Below are 18699 nucleotides of genomic sequence, written 5' to 3'. Positions count from 1 at the left end.
GGTAAGAGTACTAAATGCAGCACTTGGCATCTTTGGATTTTGGAACACTTAGAGACATAAGTACTTATATATGTAGCTTGTAATAAGAATATGTATTTTTTTACATATGTTTGTTATCATAGTGTAGAATAGTTGTTTTTAAATTTTAGGGAGGAGCAGATGTAAAAAAATAAGTGCTCGAAAGCCAGTGCTTACAGTGGTGTATCCAATAAACTATGGTGTAGCAAACACCAAAGCAAGAAATACTAGGAAGAGATACTATTGTTAGATTTACAGCAGGGGAGCTAAGATAAACTTTGCTGCCCCAAATGCTCATCAGGTGAAAGAAGTGTGCACGTCAGAGAAATTCAACCTGTTTCATACAGGTACATTTTATATAGCAGAGACTTGAGGACAAATATTTTTTCACTTTTATTGTTATGTATGAACTTCCCTTTGACATTGACAGGCTATAGGTTAATGGAAAAATTCTCCATGTTTTCACAGTATAATTTTATAACACTGTCCTAAGTTATTTAAAAAAAAAATACAAGTTAAATTTTCTGCTGCATTCTTCTTATCAAATTGCAATAGTTTGAGTAGAGCCAAAGTCACCTTTGTGGTGCCAGGTGGTGTAATAAGGGACAGTGGCACAAACTGAGGCTTGGAAGGTGCAGATTGGGTACTGGGAAGGTAGTATGACACTTGGAGTAGGTTGCCCAGGATGGTTGTGGAGTCCTCATCCCTCGGGACTTTCCAACTTTGCAAGGCAAAGTTGTTGCTGAACAGAGCTAAGTTGGCAATAGTCCTTCTCGGGGCATCAGTTTGTGCTACATGACCTCCAGCAGTGTGCTTAAATCAACATTTTTCTGATTATCTGAGTATTTTGGCCTCCATAGGCCTTGGCAAAAACTTCCCACGGGAGTCAGGGAAAAAAAGATTTATAGGTATGAATCTGTAACAATAGAACTTCCTGTATTCATCTAACAATAGGTATAATCTATCTCTGAAAACCCATTTTAAAGGGAAAAGTGAAAGCTTGTATTTCTTTAGATACTATGCATGTTCATCAATGGAAACAGAAAGAAACCTAATTTAAAGCAATTGACATTTATGTCTCCTCTTTAGGTCTGGAGCTGCTGTGGATGCTTTTGTATATTTCACCTGGTGTGTATCCAAAAGTGGGCCAAGGACAGCCTTTTCCTTGTGTCGTCTCCTTTGACGGATGATGATTTTGGGAAGAAAGATTATCCCTGGCCATGGTGAGCTTCTTGTGGTACATTTACAAAGTTATTTCTATTGTGAAAACTATGTGAACTGGTATTACTTTAGAAAGGAACAGTACTTGTAAATGATGTGCATACCAAAAAGCATTTTTAGAAGACTGAGTTTTCTATTGATTTTTAAAATTATTTTTAAGTTTTCATTAACATGATTCAGGAATATTTCACAGTGATATTAAAAACTTATTGCATCAAATCTGTTCTAACTTCTGAGAAGGTAACTTATCTATCTTATGTCTCAGCTTCTAATATTTATTCCTGAATGGCTTTGCATATTTGTCCCTTTTAAAGTTGGCAACATGAAATAAATAAGTTTTAAAGAAGTCCTAAAATAGCAAGATGTAGGGATTTATTATTTACTCTTTTAGTCTCTGTATAATTTCAGCATATCAAGCCAGTCTAGCAGCTTTACTTGAGATTGTATAAAAAAGAAGGTAATATCGTGGCTGCATGAATAAATTTCCTAAGTGAGTTTGCTTAGGAAATAGAAGTATCAAGTTTTTGGTTGGCAGCATCTCAAGTTGATAATGCCTGTTCTACTATAAACTAGTGTTGTGTTTTAGCATAATGTTTATAATGAAAAAAATTTAAGGTGAATGGTATTTTATTTTACATTTAGGCACATGCTAAAGCTGTGCAGGACCTACTGAGAAATGCTTTATGGTCTGTAATGTATTGTATCACGGCAAATTGACATTTTATTTGATAAAAATGAGTGCATGGGTCTTTCAAGGTCCCTGTTCTTCTCTGAGGAGGAGCTCCTTGTCTTTTGTCGTTTCCCAGTGTAGCCAGAAATGTGAACTGCTTTGTTTCTTCTTCCTGGTGTTGCCCCCCTCATCCATGGCTTGCACATGAAAGCCTGTAGAGCCTGTGGCACTTAAAAGTTCCAGACCTCTAATGCCTATCTACCTTTAGCAATAATGTATTTTTAATTTCTTTCAACATCAAGGGTAACAAATAAAGGTGTGCATCTTCAATCTATTTTTTTTTAGATAAAATTCTAATTATTATGCATAGTTTTAGTAGCATCGCTAAACTTTGTTTTACATGGCTTACATAGATTGCTGTTACTAAATGCCTGGTTTTTAATCCCTTTTTTTAAATTAGTTTTGTTTAAGTAGGTTAACTCTTTGTTGCATACATTGTTGTGGTATTGCCTATCATACATATTCTTCTGATTCCTGCTGTGTTGAATTTTTGTCTGTATATAATCTTAGAGAAAAGAGATTGCTGTGACGGGACAATTCCTTAGACGTTCTAATGAATGCAGTGTAAAATCTGACATATAGAAAGATCTTCAGTGTATATTATAAATTTAATGATATTATTATTGGTTATAGTAGTTGTAAAAATGTTACTGGTAACATTGTAACAATCTTGGGAAGCCAAAATGATAAGAATTGCTTTTTCTTTTTAAAATTTTTTATAAAAAAATTACCTTTCTTTTCACTCCTTTTTCCCTTGTTGTAGCCCAAAATGTAGGTTTGAATACAAACGCTCTGAAACTCCCAGTAGGTATTACTGTTACTGTGGAAAAGTGGAAAATCCAACAGTGGACCCATGGCTGGTACCTCACTCCTGTGGTCAGATATGTGAGAGGGAATTCAAACCTTCCTGTGGTCATAAATGTTTGCTGCTTTGTCATCCAGGTAAATCCTTTGCCTCTCTTGGTTGCGTGACCTGTATTTAGGTAGCTGTTAAAGTTTTACTTAAAATCTGTTAAGTATGTTTTAAATTCTCAAGAATAAAAGAGATGTAGTCAAGGCTGCATTTGCTGAATGGCCATTAGCAAGCTATTCTTTTTCCTGTAATTAGGACCCTGTCCACCTTGCCCAAAGATGGTCACAACAACCTGTCACTGTAAGAAGGCTAAACCAGTGCCCCGGAGGTGCAGTGCCAAGGAGTGGTCGTGTCGCCTGCCGTGTGGACGAACACTGCTGTGTGGACAACATACTTGTGAGAATTCCTGTCATGCAGGTACACCTGTTCTCTTAAACTTCAGAGGAGTAGCTGTTTTGATTGTTAAGATACATCATCCTTTTGCAATTCCTATTCTTAATGTCACTTTGCAATTACATACAGGAGATTGTCAGCCTTGTCCACGTGTCAGTAAACAACGATGTATCTGTGGAAGACAGACAGCAGAAAGACTTTGTGCAAGTCCTCAGTGGCAGTGTGATCAGGTATGCTGAAGCTATTCTTTAACAGATTTCTCATCATTATAAAATTTGATTACTTGGTGTAATTAAGGCTTGGAAAAACTCAATTTGGTAAGAAAATAATTTTATTTTTTAAGTTTTGAAATTGCAATTGAACATATAGGCAGCAGTGTTTGAGAACAGATTTAGTTGGTTGCCCAGTTAATTTCTTGTATTGCTAAAATGTCACTGTTCTGGGTTGTTCTAGGGTTAGTGTAATAGAGAATTTGACTTTGTGTATTCTGCTTTCTTGTACTTGAGGTTGAAATTTCAGCTGTTGCCTCCAAAAATAAGCATGAAACCACAGCTTAGCAGACAAGACTTTCATGGTTATTTACTTCTAGTGACTAACAGAATGAAAACTTAGTGATTCATTCCTTGAAGTATATTTGCAACTCATGCTTGAGATCAAGGCTATGGATTGATCGACTGTAAAAAATAAAAATAATTTAAAAAAATTAAGTGGCAGGTGGAAGGCTGCACCAGGAGGTACTTGGTCGTTCTGATCCCAGTAAGGAAGGCACTTAGCATCTGTGAAGTATCGGTTAAAATATGGGTTATTTCAGCTAACACTAAGGGAGTATAATATAAAATATAGTGTGTCCCTTTAGACGTTTGGAGCCCCAAGCTGTGCATCATCAAATGAAATGTGAATCTGCAGCATGCAGTGCAGACCCCATCTGTAAAACGGGGTTTCCCATTTTGGTCATTGAAACTATTATAAGATTTTGTTACAAGAAAGCATCTCTGATCATAATTTCTACTGTCAAACAGAAAGGATGTTTGGGTGAGAACTTCTTGCTACACTTCTAGATAAAGGCACCGTAATCACTGGTACCAAGTGGGAGCTGCCTCCAATCTCCTCTGCTGCAGTATGTTTATCCTACGGCCAAGGTGGATGTGCAGTATAATGCAGGCCTGAAGGCTAAGCTGTATGTGCAGCACAGCACAGACCTGGACTACTCAGGTTATCTGAACCACTAACTCCTCAGTATACAGGGGTCTTCCAGACTAGGATCACTGCAGGGATGATCAGTTATATATGGTGAACTCATCAAATATAAAATTTGTTAGCAAAATTTAGAGAAAGTTAAATTCCATCCAGACGCGTCTCCTACTTTTTCCCTTTTGGTTGCTTTGTCTTTGTGTGTAGTTCCATTACGCTGCATTCACTTGTTTTTTCTGAGTTTCTCAGGTGTGTAGGAAACGTTTGCCATGTGGTAATCACACATGTGAACAAGTTTGTCATGCCGGTCCCTGTGGAGACTGTCCTCGTTCTGGGAGAAGGTCCTGTCCATGTGGAAAAACAAGTAAGCTACATTTTATTTTTTTTTTAAGTGATAAATTAAAAAAAAAAGTCATCCAGTCTTTGACAGTGAGTAGTCTAGGTTAATTCTGCAGGTCCACGAAAGTTCTTACAGTCAACTGTGACACTATATTAACTTTTTTTGCGTCGCTTTCAAAGCTTTACTTAGTACCAGGGGTTTAATTTGCAATGTGAATAACTGAGTAACTCTGGAGAAGCTTTTTAAAAAATGAGAGAGAATTGGCATTTGAACTCGTTACACTTTGCATTTTTTTCCTAAATATTTTGACTTTTTTTTCCAAAATGTTTGCTTGTACTTCTGTCTTTTTATACAGAGTTTACATTGCCTTGCACAGAGGATGTGCCCACCTGTGGTGATAGTTGTGACAAAGTTCTGGAATGTGGCATCCATAAATGTTCACAGCGCTGTCATCGGGGTCCCTGTGAAATATGCAGGCAGGTTAGTCTTGCTGTAGCAAGTTCACATTTTGTTAGGGTTTTTAAACTATATGCCTGAAACGGTGCGAATCTCCTAAAGAAGTGAAGTTGTATCTATCACAAAATCTATGAGTTTATGTTCATTAAAAGCAGCACATTCTTTTTCTATTCGCCTGTCGCTCCAATACATTTCTGAATAAGTAGTTGAGCATTATGTATCTGAACTGAGGCATAGATGAGTGTTTTATTGTTTGGGCCTATTTTTGTTTGGTTTTCATTTTTTTAATTAATTATGTCCTAAAAGACAATTTTTCCCCAAATTTTCTAGCTTCCTTGTGGCTTTGTCATATTATGATATTCCTTCATTAGTGAAATGAAAGGTGCTGTAGCATAACATTATTTTCTTACAAACAAGAAAATAAAGTTTCGGTCTGGTCCAAACATCCATGGAGCATCTGTGGTCTGGTCTATAAACTCTGTCTGGTCTCATTTGTCTCTTCCTGAGCCAGCTTTGGCAACAGAGTCTATGGTAAAAGTAGTTAGCACATGACAGCCGGGATGAAGGTCAGATAGACCTGCTCACTTACATCTTACCTGTATTCATGATGGATGAATCTAGTTTACTGTGCAGGAGGGGTTATTTTTTGGATGAATTTGTTTTGTGTTTACACTTGACATCTTGCACTACACACTTGCTTGGTTCCTTTGAAGTGACTTCCCTCTGAGTGAGAGGCTACAGTGAGGTGTTTGCAATACCAGCTCAATGTCCCCAGGTAGTTACTTCACAGATAGGTAATCTGCTCAGAGCACGTCATATGCTTCCTGTTGTGATAGAGCAGTGTAATGTTACTTTCCCTTGTACTTTTCTTTACAGGTAGTAGTAGATCGTGGTGTTTTCTTTTTTTTTTTTTTTTGGTGTTAAAAATACTCTGCTTTTTTTACTTGTCTTGCTGCCCAGGAAGTTGAAAAGCAGTGTCGCTGTGGAAAGCACACTAAACGCATGCCATGTCATAAGCCATATCTGTGTGAAACAAAGTGTACTAAAATTCGAGATTGCCAAAAGCACCAGTGTCGGAGAAAGGTGAGTGCCCACAGATGATCTTTCTCAAATGTATTGTTTAGATAACTTTTTTCAAAATTTAGACATAATATTTTATACTATATAAAAATCTCATTGATTTATTGCTCCACCTCATGTTACTGTGTAGAAAGAGGTGTTTTCTTCAATGCCATTCAAATTAGTTTTCAGTGTACTAGAATTCTCTGAGCAGCAAGTCATCAAGAAAAACTAAGTGGCCTTAAAAACTGGGAGGGGATTTTGACAACTCTCCAGGTCTAGAAGGCAGTTTTGCTTTCAGATTTTCTAGTAGTTACTCATGCTTTATGCATTCTGTAGTAGTTAAACCCATTTATTTCCTAACTTTGTAAGCACAGCTGGAGATCTGTCATAGCTTTGTAAGGAACATACTCTTATTTTTCATAGCCCAGCATTCCATCACACCTAATATGCACCACTGCAATCAGCAGTAGTCTGACAATTGGGAATTGGAGTTTTGTTTCCCTTCTCATTTGAAATCAAAAGAATGATTGATACTTAAAATTATCTTATCAATTTATTCATTAACGAAGGCCTGAAAGTTGTGTACTGTTTGTGAATTAATACATTATGAAAGTTGGACTTCTTACCACAAACAGGCATGAAAAAATACAGTTTTATTCTCATGTGTTTTTTAATATTATTCTTACAGTGAATTTACTCTATGTGAAAAGATTACAAAACAAGTAAATGCAGCCTTGACATCTTTAATTTATGATAAAAAATCCATGTTTCTCTTCCTAATTGTCATCCTTCTGTATACCGTTTGGAAGGTGGGTACCTTTCAAGTTAATAATAAAAATGGGGTTCCCTCCTGCCCTGGCATCCACCAATGTGGTGGTGTGATAGTAGAAAACTGATCCTAAAGTTATCTGAGCTTTACTATAAAGATAAAAGGTGTTTAAAAAAATTATTAGCAACATCTTTGTGCTAGGGACAATATAGCATTAAAGTGGAAGAAATTGCAGAGTAATGGGGCAAATTGTTGAATATTTTATGTGTAATCTTCTGAAATTATTTTAGATTAAAATATTACAAGAATTTGAACTTTTAAATGTTTTTTGAAGCTCTCTGCCTTTTTAGTATGTTGAAATGATGCTTTCAAATGTGTGTTTTCTTGCTATTTTATAACTTGAAATTTTTTAAAACCACTGTACGGGTAGCCTCCTTTCTGGAGGAAACTTGTCTAAAGGACATTGACATTTTTTTAATAAGTGCTGCAAAAATGAGATGGCAGAACTGGAAAAATATATACCAGAAATTTCTAAGTTTTCGGTTATATAGACCTTTTTGTGTTTTTTTTTTTGTTTGTTTGTTTTGTTGTTGTTGTTGTTGTTTTTATTTTTTTTTAATAGTGCTGTTCTGGAAATTGTCCACCTTGTGATCAAGTCTGTGGGCGGACTCTAGGCTGCAGAAATCACAAATGTCCTTCAGGTTGCCACAGAGGTAAGAACCCCTGTAGCGATGGAATATTGTTTATTTTTGCCCAATTTTATGCTTGTATGACTCTGTGTGGTCCTTTATGAATTCTCTCGCTTGTTGCATGTGGGCTTTTTGTGGGGGCAGTGTGTTTGAAAGTGCTGGTTAGAACTTAACAACCTGTATAGTGGCAACTTGAGTTTTTACCTGGTGTTTTTGCTTAACATTGTTCCTCTTTCCAGCTGTGTAATTCAAAAGCCATGGCTTGCCTTTTTTTCACCAATAATTTTGTTCAAAATTATTCTTTTCACTGAATATGCATAACAAATACATACAGAAATGACTGTTGCTGGTTGAGTCTGGATGATTTTTAAAAATCCTAGAATACAGCATGTGGTACAAGTGGGGTTAAAATTAAAAAAAAAATATGATGGAATTTGAACGTATATTGATATCTTGCTGTTGAAAGAAAATAAGTACTTGTTACTTAACTGTATGAAGGATAGCAAAAAAGTTTACTTCTGCATGCCATGACCTTGGTTAAAAAGATGCTGGAAATGGCCAGAATTACCTGGCAGCTTTTATCCTGGCCAATTGCTTTGACATTTCCTTGGTAGGGGATTAAATTGGAATGACTGAAAAATTATCTGCCGTCTCAGCAATTTTCCCCGCAGAAGCTGCTGCCCTGCTGAAGCAGCATCTGAGTAGCCTATATAATTTCCCTTAGTATTCTGAACTATAAATTGCAACAACTCAAGAAATAATTCACAGCTTGTTCAACCACTCTTCCTTCTGAGGGAGAGACTCTTTAGAGGAGAGGACAGGTAAATGTGGTAGTTGTCCCAGTTAACTTGCTATTAAATCTGTTACCACAAACTAATGGTTTGTTTTTTAGTCTGTGAACTGTTCCCCTTTTCTTCTTACCTTTCCTTTTTTCTCCCCTCTGCCCCTGTACCTCTCCAAAATCCTAGAAACACATAATTTTTTGTGTACTGTCAGAACAAAACTGGTAACACCGTGTTTCTGCATTAGTTTGATTGATAACTAAATCATAGAATAAAATTCTCATTGAAAAACTAAGGAGTCAGTGTTGCATTATAGGATAAACTTTTATGTTGAATGATGGTTACGTTGATGCTGCTTGCATTTTACAGCCTGGCTAAAAGTGACAAAGATTTCTAATAACTAACATGAAAACAATAAAGCAATATCTGTAAGAAAATAAAAGTGATCTTTGAGACTGTAAATGTCAAATATATACACTTTGAAGTGTAATTTATCAAAAGAGTATAATTGTCTATTTGCTAACTAAATTTGCATATAATGAAGCTAGTAACTGATATCAGATGATAAACTTATTTTCTAAAACAAAAACTTCTCTGTGCTTTAACAAAATACAGTCTAGTACAGACTGTAATATCTTGATGAATGTTTGTAAACATTCCTAATCAAGGCAATTATTTTTATTTTAAAATATTTATATTCATGTTTCTCCTTATGCACCAGTATTTTAATAGCTACTGGAAGTTATGATTAATTATTTTATCTTTAGAATGTAATACCGGGTCAGGTTAATTTTGCAATGAGCTGCCAGATCTCAGGGACCATTGATTTTAAAGCAAATATATGCCTCCTAGAAAATAACTTCCCAGAGGTTGATAGTAAGCAGCTGGCCTTTTGCAGGGGTCCCTGAAAAAAGGTAATAATCTATTATGTGTGTGGTTTGATTTTTTTTTTTAAATTCTTTTTATCTTATGTTTTTCATGCTTGCTGAAATTTAGAATTTGTTGCCAGGGAATAGAAATATTAGCCACTCTGGACAGCATAGCTTTAGACCTTCAGTTTATTTTGTAAAAATAGCTGGACAAATTGGAGAAGTGGGCCCATGGGAATCTAATGCAGTTTAACAATGCCAAGTGCAAGGCGCTGCACCTGGGTCATGGCAAACCCTGGTATCAACACAGGCTTGGGGGATGAACAGCCTGAGAGCATCCCTGCTGAGAAGGACTTGGGGTTGCTGGTGGATGAGAGACTGGATGTGAGCCAGCGATGTCCACTTGCAGCCAGAAAGCCAACTGTATCCTGGGCTGCATCCAAAGCAGCGTGGGCAGCAGGTCGAGGGAGGTGATTTTTCCCCTCTACTCTGCTTTTGTGAGACACCACTGGAATGTTGCATCCAGCTCTGGAGTCCCCAGTACAGGAAGGACATGGACCTGTTGAGTTGAGTCTAGAGGAGGGCCACCGAGATGATCAGAGGGATAGAACACCTCTTCTATGAGAAGAGGCTGAGAGAATTGGGATTGTTCAGCCTGGAGAAGAGAAGGCTTTGGGAGAACCTAATTGCGGCCTTCAATACCTGAAAGGAGCCTACAAGAAAGATGGAGAGGGACTTTCTACAAGGGCATGAAGTTGCAGGACAAGGGGGAATGGCTTCAAATTGAAAGAGAGTAGGTTAAGATTAGGTACCAGGAAAAAAATCTTTACTGTGAAGGTAGTGAGGCACTGGAACAGGTTGCCCAGAGAACCTGGAGATGTCTGATCCCTGTAAGTGTTTAAGACCAGGTTGGATGGGGCTTTGAGCTAGCTAGTGTAGTGTAAGGTGTCCCTGCCCGTGGCAGGGGCGTTCAGAACTGGATGGAACTAGAACTCAAATCATTCTGTGATTCTATGATTTCATGTGTGCTGATAATATATTATAATTTAATTTACTTTGCAATATAAAGACTGTAGTACTTCCATCCTTTGCTCTTCAGCAGCCTGTTGTTATTGAGACATCTGCTTCTTGAAGTGCTGCTTCTCAGATCCTGCTAACAAGTCAGAATTGCTTAAAACATTTGGCTGTCAATACTTCTTTCAAAGCATTGCTTCCTTTAAAATTTCAGAATCCAATATGGTTAATAAGCCAAGACCTACGTCTAAATTTACCTTTTTTCGAAGATTCATATTCTTACTATTAATTACTCAATAATAAAACTTGGCAATTGGCTCTTGAAAAAATGGTATGGGAGAGCTATAAATTAAAACATCGGTCTTTTACAAATATGTTTTTAAAAATATATCAGATTAGTAACATAAGTAACTTTATAGAGGTGAAGGATCTTTTCAAAGCAACATTCATTATACATCCAAAATCTGCAAAACTTTACCAGTTTTTCAGTGTGTCTTACCTTTTTGAATTTAGATGAAAGATGGTATGTCTTCATATGTATGTAAGACTGAAATACTAATAGAAAAAGAAGTGTTGTGTGAGCCAAATAACTGGGCTTCTTTTCAAAATGTCAGAAAGTCTCATATTGTTAATGTATTTGTTTTTAGGTAGTTGTAATCCATGTCCAGAGTCTGTAGATGTGAAATGCAATTGTGGAAAAACTGTCATTAAAGTGCCCTGTGGCAGGGAGCGTACCATCAAACCTCCCAAATGCAAGCAGCTGTGCAGGTCGGTATAGAAAGTATGTGTGTTTCTTGTTCTTGTTTCTTGTTCTAATTCTGTAGTCCCACTCATTTCTTCCAAGTCATCTCTGGTATGTTTTGAAGGACCTCCATGAGGCAATCTATCTAGAAAAATTGACTAGCAAGAGGAAAAAGAATATTTTCTGCTGCGGTCTAGCAAGATTACTTAGCGCAGAGTAGAATTAGGATTGAAACAGATGTTTGAATATGTAAACCCAACTTTGATTTTAGTTTTATTTAGAACTCCTGTTTTAATGTTATTGTAATATTAACCACTGCTGAAGTTGAGAAGAAGAAAAAACCCAAACCAACTGGTTCATTTCAGTTCTTTGTGTATTGAGCATAATTGCCCAGTGGCTGTAACTTCTTATTTCTTGCTGTCATATTGATTCCTCTTGGATTTTATTTCAGTCGACCACCGACCTGCCACCACTCTACCCAGGAGAAACACTATTGTCACTTTGGGCGGTGTCCTCCGTGTCGTCAACCCTGCCAGAAAACGTTAACATGTGGTCATTTGTGCCCTGTTTCCTGCCACGATGAAGCTCTTGTGAGGCAAACTGGCTCAGTAAGTAAATAGTGAAAAATGGTGTATTACTGTTGTGAAGAATGAGCAACAGTTCAACCTTAATCTTATGTTGGAGGCTTTTGAAGATCAGAGTAAATAAAAATCAGTCAACATACTGCTCAATGCAAAACTAAGTGGTGCTTGCTCCTTTGTTGCAATGTAAGTGATTTTGTAATATATAATTGAATTTGCAGTTTTCAACAATTATAATTACTCAAGAAATTATAAGATTTTTGTTAGAGTTGTATTACAAATGTTAATTCCAGATGTACGCTATTGCTTTTAACATAAGAGCAAAAAATAAATTTTAACTCTGATATTTACTTAACCATCAAAATTTGCACAAGTCAGAAGTGAAAAACTGTTTAGCATTTTTTAGCATGCTACATGCATGCACTGCATGATGGTAATTGAACTAGCTTACTAATTGAAATATTTTTATATTTTTACCTCTATTAAATAGTTAGAATTGGTTGACGCTTTTGTTTGGCTTTGTGCTTAATTTTTAGCAGTAAGGACCACATTTTCTTATTCCTAACCAGGCTAAGGATGACACAGTAATTTTTTTATGTGTAGGGGGTGTTGAGATTTCCATTAGTAAAAAGTTACTTACTGGGAAGTGAATTTGTTAGAACTGGGAACTCTTTAGATGATGTGTTTATTTATGGTCAAGCAGATAGTTCCATTTATGTTTTGTATTCACCTAGCGTCTTTTGCTCTCAGCATCAGTCTGCAGGTCCTTGGGAACAGCCATCTGAGCCAGCTTTCATTCAAACTGCATTACCGTGTCCTCCCTGTGAGGTTCCTATACCAGTGTACGTATTAAAAAAGGAAAAAAAAGTTTTTACATGGAAAAAGATTTTCTTTTTATACTGTTGTAGAGGTGGACATGAAAATAACCATATTTTTGTCTCCAGATGCAAAAAGCCTATGTGAACACCATTCTCATAAAGCTGGAAGCACTGTTGGTTCTTTAAGACATTTCTCTAATGTGTGCTCACTGTGTGAAAGGACTGATAGTAAGGATTAGTTTTTTTAATGTGTGCTGTGTGCAATGCTACTTTAAAAGAAAATGCAAAGTTTGATAGTCATCAGTGACATGACTTTTTCTGTGTAGTTTCTGTCTTGGTTCATGGGATCATAATATCCTGCATAATGAGTTGCTGTTTTGTTTCTCAGTTTTTCAGTTATGGTATGCTATTGAATGATAGGTGCATACTTTTCATCCCATCGGCTTGTTTCCTTTCTGGTTTTGACTTGTCCAGAAGGTTCTGTTCCTTGAGTTGAGCTGAATCAACTCTTTCTATGATGGTGCTGAGGATATAGGGGAACACATGATGATGACACTTTTTCACCATTCTTTTTCAATTTGATGGAGCCTCTGTTTACATTACGGAGAATTCAGTATTTATCTGAAAAATGAAATGCTGGGGATTTTGGTTTGGTTTTATGTTGTGGTCTCTTACTGTTTTAAACCCTGCATACTTCACAGGCATTACTGCCTTTTTGGTTTTTAAAGATCCCTCTTTAATGAGGGAATATTATGTCCTCATTTTGTAAAGTGAGAACTAGGTGGAGGAAGATGATAAAAAGATCCATTTAACTTGTCAATGTAGATATGTTTAGAACTTAATATAGGATTGTGCTATAATAGGTTTTACTTCTGTTCAAAACTGTGACCATACAGTGCTTGTGATACTTGAGTTCGAAGTTCAAAGCCAGATTCCCAAAAGGTGGAAAAGGTCAGATTATTCTGACCAGTCTGGCTTCAGTGTTTGTGTAGAAGCCTGTAGCAACTGTTTCGTGTAGGTATTCAGTAGAAGTCATAGTGTAACATCATGCATTTTGTAAGACATGTCTCCTAGTTCCTCTGAATTTCAACATCAAAATAGCCTCCTTTAGTCTGAAGACTTCTCCCCAGAGGAGGTAAGTCTGCTAAGTGAGAAGGAAACTGTAATGGAAAAGTTGTAGCATTGTTACATTTCACAGTGCTTGGAGCAAATTAAGGTTCTGTTAGCATTAGATCATACTAATTCTGGAATATCCTAACTCTCTTGATCGATCACTGCAATTGTAAAGTTGTTCTTTTTTTTTTCTTTTTTTCTTTTTTTTTTTTAAATGAAAGTGATATGAGAGACGTTTCCTGAATTAAGAAAATAGTAATAAACAAAAACATGGTTATAAAGTAATGTGTTGCTACAAAGCAAATTATCTGACAACTTCTTAGATCATTAGCAGGGCTTCTGAAATCATTGCTGGAATAGTGACATTTGAACAAATGTGATGATGGACATAGTTTAAATAATACTGTTTTGTATGAATGGATGTTAGTGGAGATTCCATTCTTCACTGCTGAAGCTTTGCAGTGCTTTCTGGTTTTTTTTCTAGTACTTTGGTATCTTTGAACAGGAGCAGGTAGAGATTTGTTATGTGTTTGGTATTTATTTCTGTAACTGGTTAAAAAGGAAGTTTCTGGAAAACTATTTGCTCTGTTAATTTTGAAGGACCATTGAGGCTGAAAGTTATCTTGGGTTGGGGTCATCTAGTCCAGCCTCCTGCTGAAAGCAGATCAACACTGAATTCAGAGCAATTTGCTCTAGCTTTATCCAGCTGGACCTTAGAAAACCCCAAGAAAATTGATTCTGCAGTCTTTCAGGACAGTCTCTTTCAGTGCTCGATTATACTTTTACTGATTTTGGTTTTATTTTTTCCTCCGCTGTGTATCCAGTCAGAACCTTACTTGTTTAAGAGTATGATTGTCTCTTGCCTCCCTGCTATGAACCTCAGTAAGGAGCCTGGCTTCATCTTCTTGGTAACTTCCCCTTAATGCTAAAAGATTACTATTTTATCCCCAGCCGGTAGCCTGCAGCATTGCTGGGATTTAGTCAGTCACAGATGCAGGATTTTGTCTGTCTCTGCATTTCATGAATTTCTTCTCAGCCTATTCCTCCAATCTGTCTAGATCCTTCCAAATGGCACCTCTGCCCTCAAATGTGTTGACTGTAGTGTCCTTTAATGTTACCTGCAAAATTAGTGCATTTTGTCTCTTCCAAGTTACTGAGGAAAAAAATAATTAAACAAAATAGGTCCCAGGCTGAAGAATTCTGTCTGCGACTGCTGTCCAAGTAGGATCCAAAAACTAGCTACTACCATTTGAGCCCAGTGATCTTGCTAGTTTTTCGTGTGTCTTCTAGTTCATCTGACACCATTACAGCTCAACTTGAATGCAAGTTTGCCGTGGGGAATTCCTCACTCACAGATTTAGTAGTTACTTGGCAGAAGGCAATCAAGCTGGCTGAGCAGTTTCCCCTTGCAGTGGAACAGAAGTGTGCTGCAATGGAATGCAGAGATCCTAGAAGCCCAATTAGCTGGATATAGGAAGATTATTGTGGATATAAGGTAGTTGAGCTGTATCGAATGAAGAACAGGCTCCTGTGCTGCATCTGCTGTTTCTTATACTAGGTGAAAGACTGATTGCTCTTGCTAGTATCCTGCTGTCCTAAAGACCATCTGTAGCTATTGTTAGTTGTTTTGTGTCAGAGAAGTTATCAGGGATTTTTTTTAAAATACTCTTCTGGAAATTTTTAGGAACTGATTTACAGGTATTTTAGCTTGAATATTCATGATTATTTCATTACTCTCCCTTATAAGATATCAATAGAAAAATCAAGGAGATGATAGATGTGAAATGACAGGTAAAAAGAAAAAGATAGCTTTCAAAATAACTTGAGCAAAGGATTGATTTTGATGTTTAAATGAGTCACAAATTATTTAGTACCTTCACAGTTCAGATCAGAGTGCATGTTTTCTTACCTAGGAACAGTAGAGCTTTCTAAAAGGGAGAAAACTGTAAACCTAGGAGTAGACTAGATAGTTCTTTGAAATAACTGATACTGAAGCGATCTATTAGTAGAGAGAGACAAAGAAGAAGATATTTGGAAGAAAAACAGGTTATTTTCTAAAATAAGTCATTGATTTCATAAACAGCTACAATTAATTTGCACATGAAACAGATTTTGGGATTGCCATCATAAAACACAGCAATCAAAACAACTGTTGGAAAGGAGGAGGCATTGAGCTGCATAGACAGATGATTTTCTATTAGTTTGCACATTATAAATAGATTGCATTGATTTTTGTGTGAAAAGCACTGTCACTGTTTTAAATCCCCTAAAGAAGTACATGTTTTCTAAATCTGTGATTTTTCTCTTTAACAGGGAGTGTCTTGGACAGCATGAGGTGAGTCATGGAAACTGCCTTATAAAGTGAAATATGGCAGATATTATGTCAGTCTGAAAAAAAAGCACAAAAGATAAATAATAGATTTTTTAATACATATTTTTAAACCAATTAAGTACCTTATCACAAGGGCTTACATATCAGAAGGTATTTTAGTTCCTTTTTGAAGAATATGTAACTAATTGACTTAATAGAATTTGTGAACAGAAATTTAGACTCATGATTTATGTAGCTATTTGTGTATTCTTGCAGTTGTTAACAATGTGTTGGAATGATTTTGGGTGGTCTTTTTTATTAGATGCTTCTGGGTTTTTTCTGCCTCATTCTATGGTTATTAATCTCTCCCTATTACACACTTTCCTTAGTGCTCCTATAAACTGCTGTGTATATTTTAAAAGGACAAAGAACATAATATCATACAGGAAGATTTTCATGTGACTTGGATCTAAGCACACATGGATGAAATCAGACAGTATAGTAGAAACTTCTTTAGTGTTACTTACTAGGTTGTCTTTTGATGAAAACTAGCCTTCTCTAGTTTTAGGTGAAGTCATTGTCTATTTTGGCTTACATGAGAAGAAAATCTAATTGATGCTTAAATAACTATCATCATTATTCACAGTAATTTCTAAAAGTTATGAAATTTAAGGTCAACTCATTTTTCTTGATTTTAAAAGATGATTGCTAAACTAATTTTAAAAAAAAGCTATTGCTATTATGGCTTTGTCTACTAGTCATCATCATCATCTAATATGTCTGGCATAAATTCACTATCAAAGTCCAACTAACAATATTATAAAAAAACCTAGAATCATTTTAAGCAAGTAACAAATTCTAGAAAACAGTAAAAACAAAAATGTTTTTTTTTCTTTGACCTTCTTTAATAATCTCTTGATATGTATTAAAATGATGGATCAATTATGTTGTGGCAACATCTTCAAATGTTGTTACCAAAGTTCCTGTCTCCGCAGTCTGTTTGTGCAGCATATGTGTTAACCCATCTGGGCTGTGAATGCAGCTTCCATAGAGCTACTTTGCAGCTTGTCGGTTCCTAAAGAAAAATTTGCAGTGAAAATGAATGAAAAGAACAACAGTGCCTATTTGTTTGTTGCTGAAACAGAGTGGGTCTTGTTTTTTTCTGCAGTAAAACTTATGGCTTAATTATCCAATATTTTATTGAGTGAGGGATATGGTTTTTGATAGGACATATGGAATCTCACCCTGACTTTCATGAATTTATGTATAAACAGAATATAAGCTGTGGTCAATAGACTCAATATATAACTTGCTCTAGATAATGTTGCTGATTTTGATACTTTATAGTTGTACGTGGTTGTGAAGTTTAAGTCCCTCCACATCACAGAGGGTTAAACAGTATCATTACTCTTATTAGAGAAAATGGTACCAATTACTACATACTTATTACTACGTATTTCAGAATAATTTAAAAAAAATCTCTATTGCATACTAGTCTTAGCAGAATCAGTCAATGGCTTTGGGTCATGTTTTCTTTATGGATTAGTAGAGAAAATAAATAAAAATCCCAGGGAGTCTCTACTTGACTTTAGATATTGATGCTGCATGACACTCTATACTCTCAGCCAGCAGACGGCGGTTCTGCCTTCCTGCTGAAGTGCAGCAGTTTCTGAAACTGAGTGAAATTTCCTAATCTTTGAGATTTTTGTGGAAGTCAGGGAAGAGAATGACTTGTTAATGTGTGTGAAGGGGGTGTTTGCAGTGTATTTTATGCACATTATATGTTTTTATGTTGTTCTGAGTCTCTGGAAAGAAAAAAATTAACATGTAATGTCTGTTCAGTGTTTTACAGCCACATTAACAAGTAATCCCACCTCAAATTAATTTACTTTTGTTAACAAGAGCTTCCCTTCTATAATAGTTTCCAGCTCCTGATGGGATTTTCACTGGGAAATGTGAACTTTTCACAAGTGACAGAAGTAGCAATTTTCTCAAGCAAAATTTTGCTATGAGTAGGTGCTCATTGCCGTGCTGTCTTACTCCTTACATTGGTGTTGCTATACCTCCTGTAATGGAGGAGATAGAAAGAAACTAGGAATGAAGGAAATTACAAAATCTTCTTGTATTTTAACAGAATGCCTGCAGACAATTAGTAGAATAGAGAATAAAAGCAAACACCTTAGGACTTTTATAATAAACAAATCTTAGTTTCAAAAGTATTTTTAAGGGATTGATTTAGTTTGTGCTCTTACATGTCCTGGCATTTAGAACAAGCAATTTATCACTTGAAACAACAGACTTAAAACTAATTTTCAGATGATATAATTGTATAAAATCTCTGTTTAGTTGAAGTATGATTCTGCATGATGTTTAAGCTAAAATAAGATTTTTTTTTAGCTGAGGCCCACAGCCTTCTTTCAAATAGTTTTACTCTGTAAGTTTTGGTTGTTTTTACATATATTTTTTTAAAAATAGATAACTCTTCATTCTTCTATATGTAGGTTCTTAAAAGAAGCTCTGAATTTTGTTTCAGATTGTATGTCAGAAAAATAACCTATCATCAACAGTTGATGCCACCTGGAAAGGAAATCTTGACATTTTACCTTTTTTTAAAACTGTTATAAACATTGACATTTCATAGCAGTGGTACACATATGCTCTTTTAAAGACTTTTAAAAATCAAATTATTCTAAATCTCTTTGTGGGAAAGATTAATTAAAGCTGATACAAGGTAAATGCGGACAAAG

General features: G+C 35.9%; 1 protein-coding gene across 1 annotated transcript in view; it reads left to right on the top strand.

Moving 5' to 3' along the window:
• NFXL1 (nuclear transcription factor, X-box binding like 1) overlaps nt 1-18699 on the top strand; it is a 46600-nt gene that overhangs the window by 2279 nt on the left and 25622 nt on the right. The window contains exons 4-15 of the mRNA XM_027676330.1: nt 1108-1241; nt 2733-2911; nt 3078-3239; nt 3345-3445; nt 4656-4770; nt 5102-5226; nt 6163-6285; nt 7656-7746; nt 11035-11155; nt 11581-11737; nt 12461-12552; nt 15955-15976. Of these exons, the coding sequence (XP_027532131.1) occupies nt 1108-1241; nt 2733-2911; nt 3078-3239; nt 3345-3445; nt 4656-4770; nt 5102-5226; nt 6163-6285; nt 7656-7746; nt 11035-11155; nt 11581-11737; nt 12461-12552; nt 15955-15976 (1422 nt within the window). The remainder of the gene's footprint in view (nt 1-1107; nt 1242-2732; nt 2912-3077; nt 3240-3344; nt 3446-4655; nt 4771-5101; nt 5227-6162; nt 6286-7655; nt 7747-11034; nt 11156-11580; nt 11738-12460; nt 12553-15954; nt 15977-18699) is intronic.

This window comes from Neopelma chrysocephalum, unplaced genomic scaffold (assembly GCF_003984885.1).
Source record: "Neopelma chrysocephalum unplaced genomic scaffold, ASM398488v2 Primary Assembly neopelma1_42, whole genome shotgun sequence".
Lineage (NCBI taxonomy): Eukaryota > Metazoa > Chordata > Aves > Passeriformes > Pipridae > Neopelma > Neopelma chrysocephalum.
This window is presented reverse-complemented; position numbering and strand designations above follow the sequence as displayed.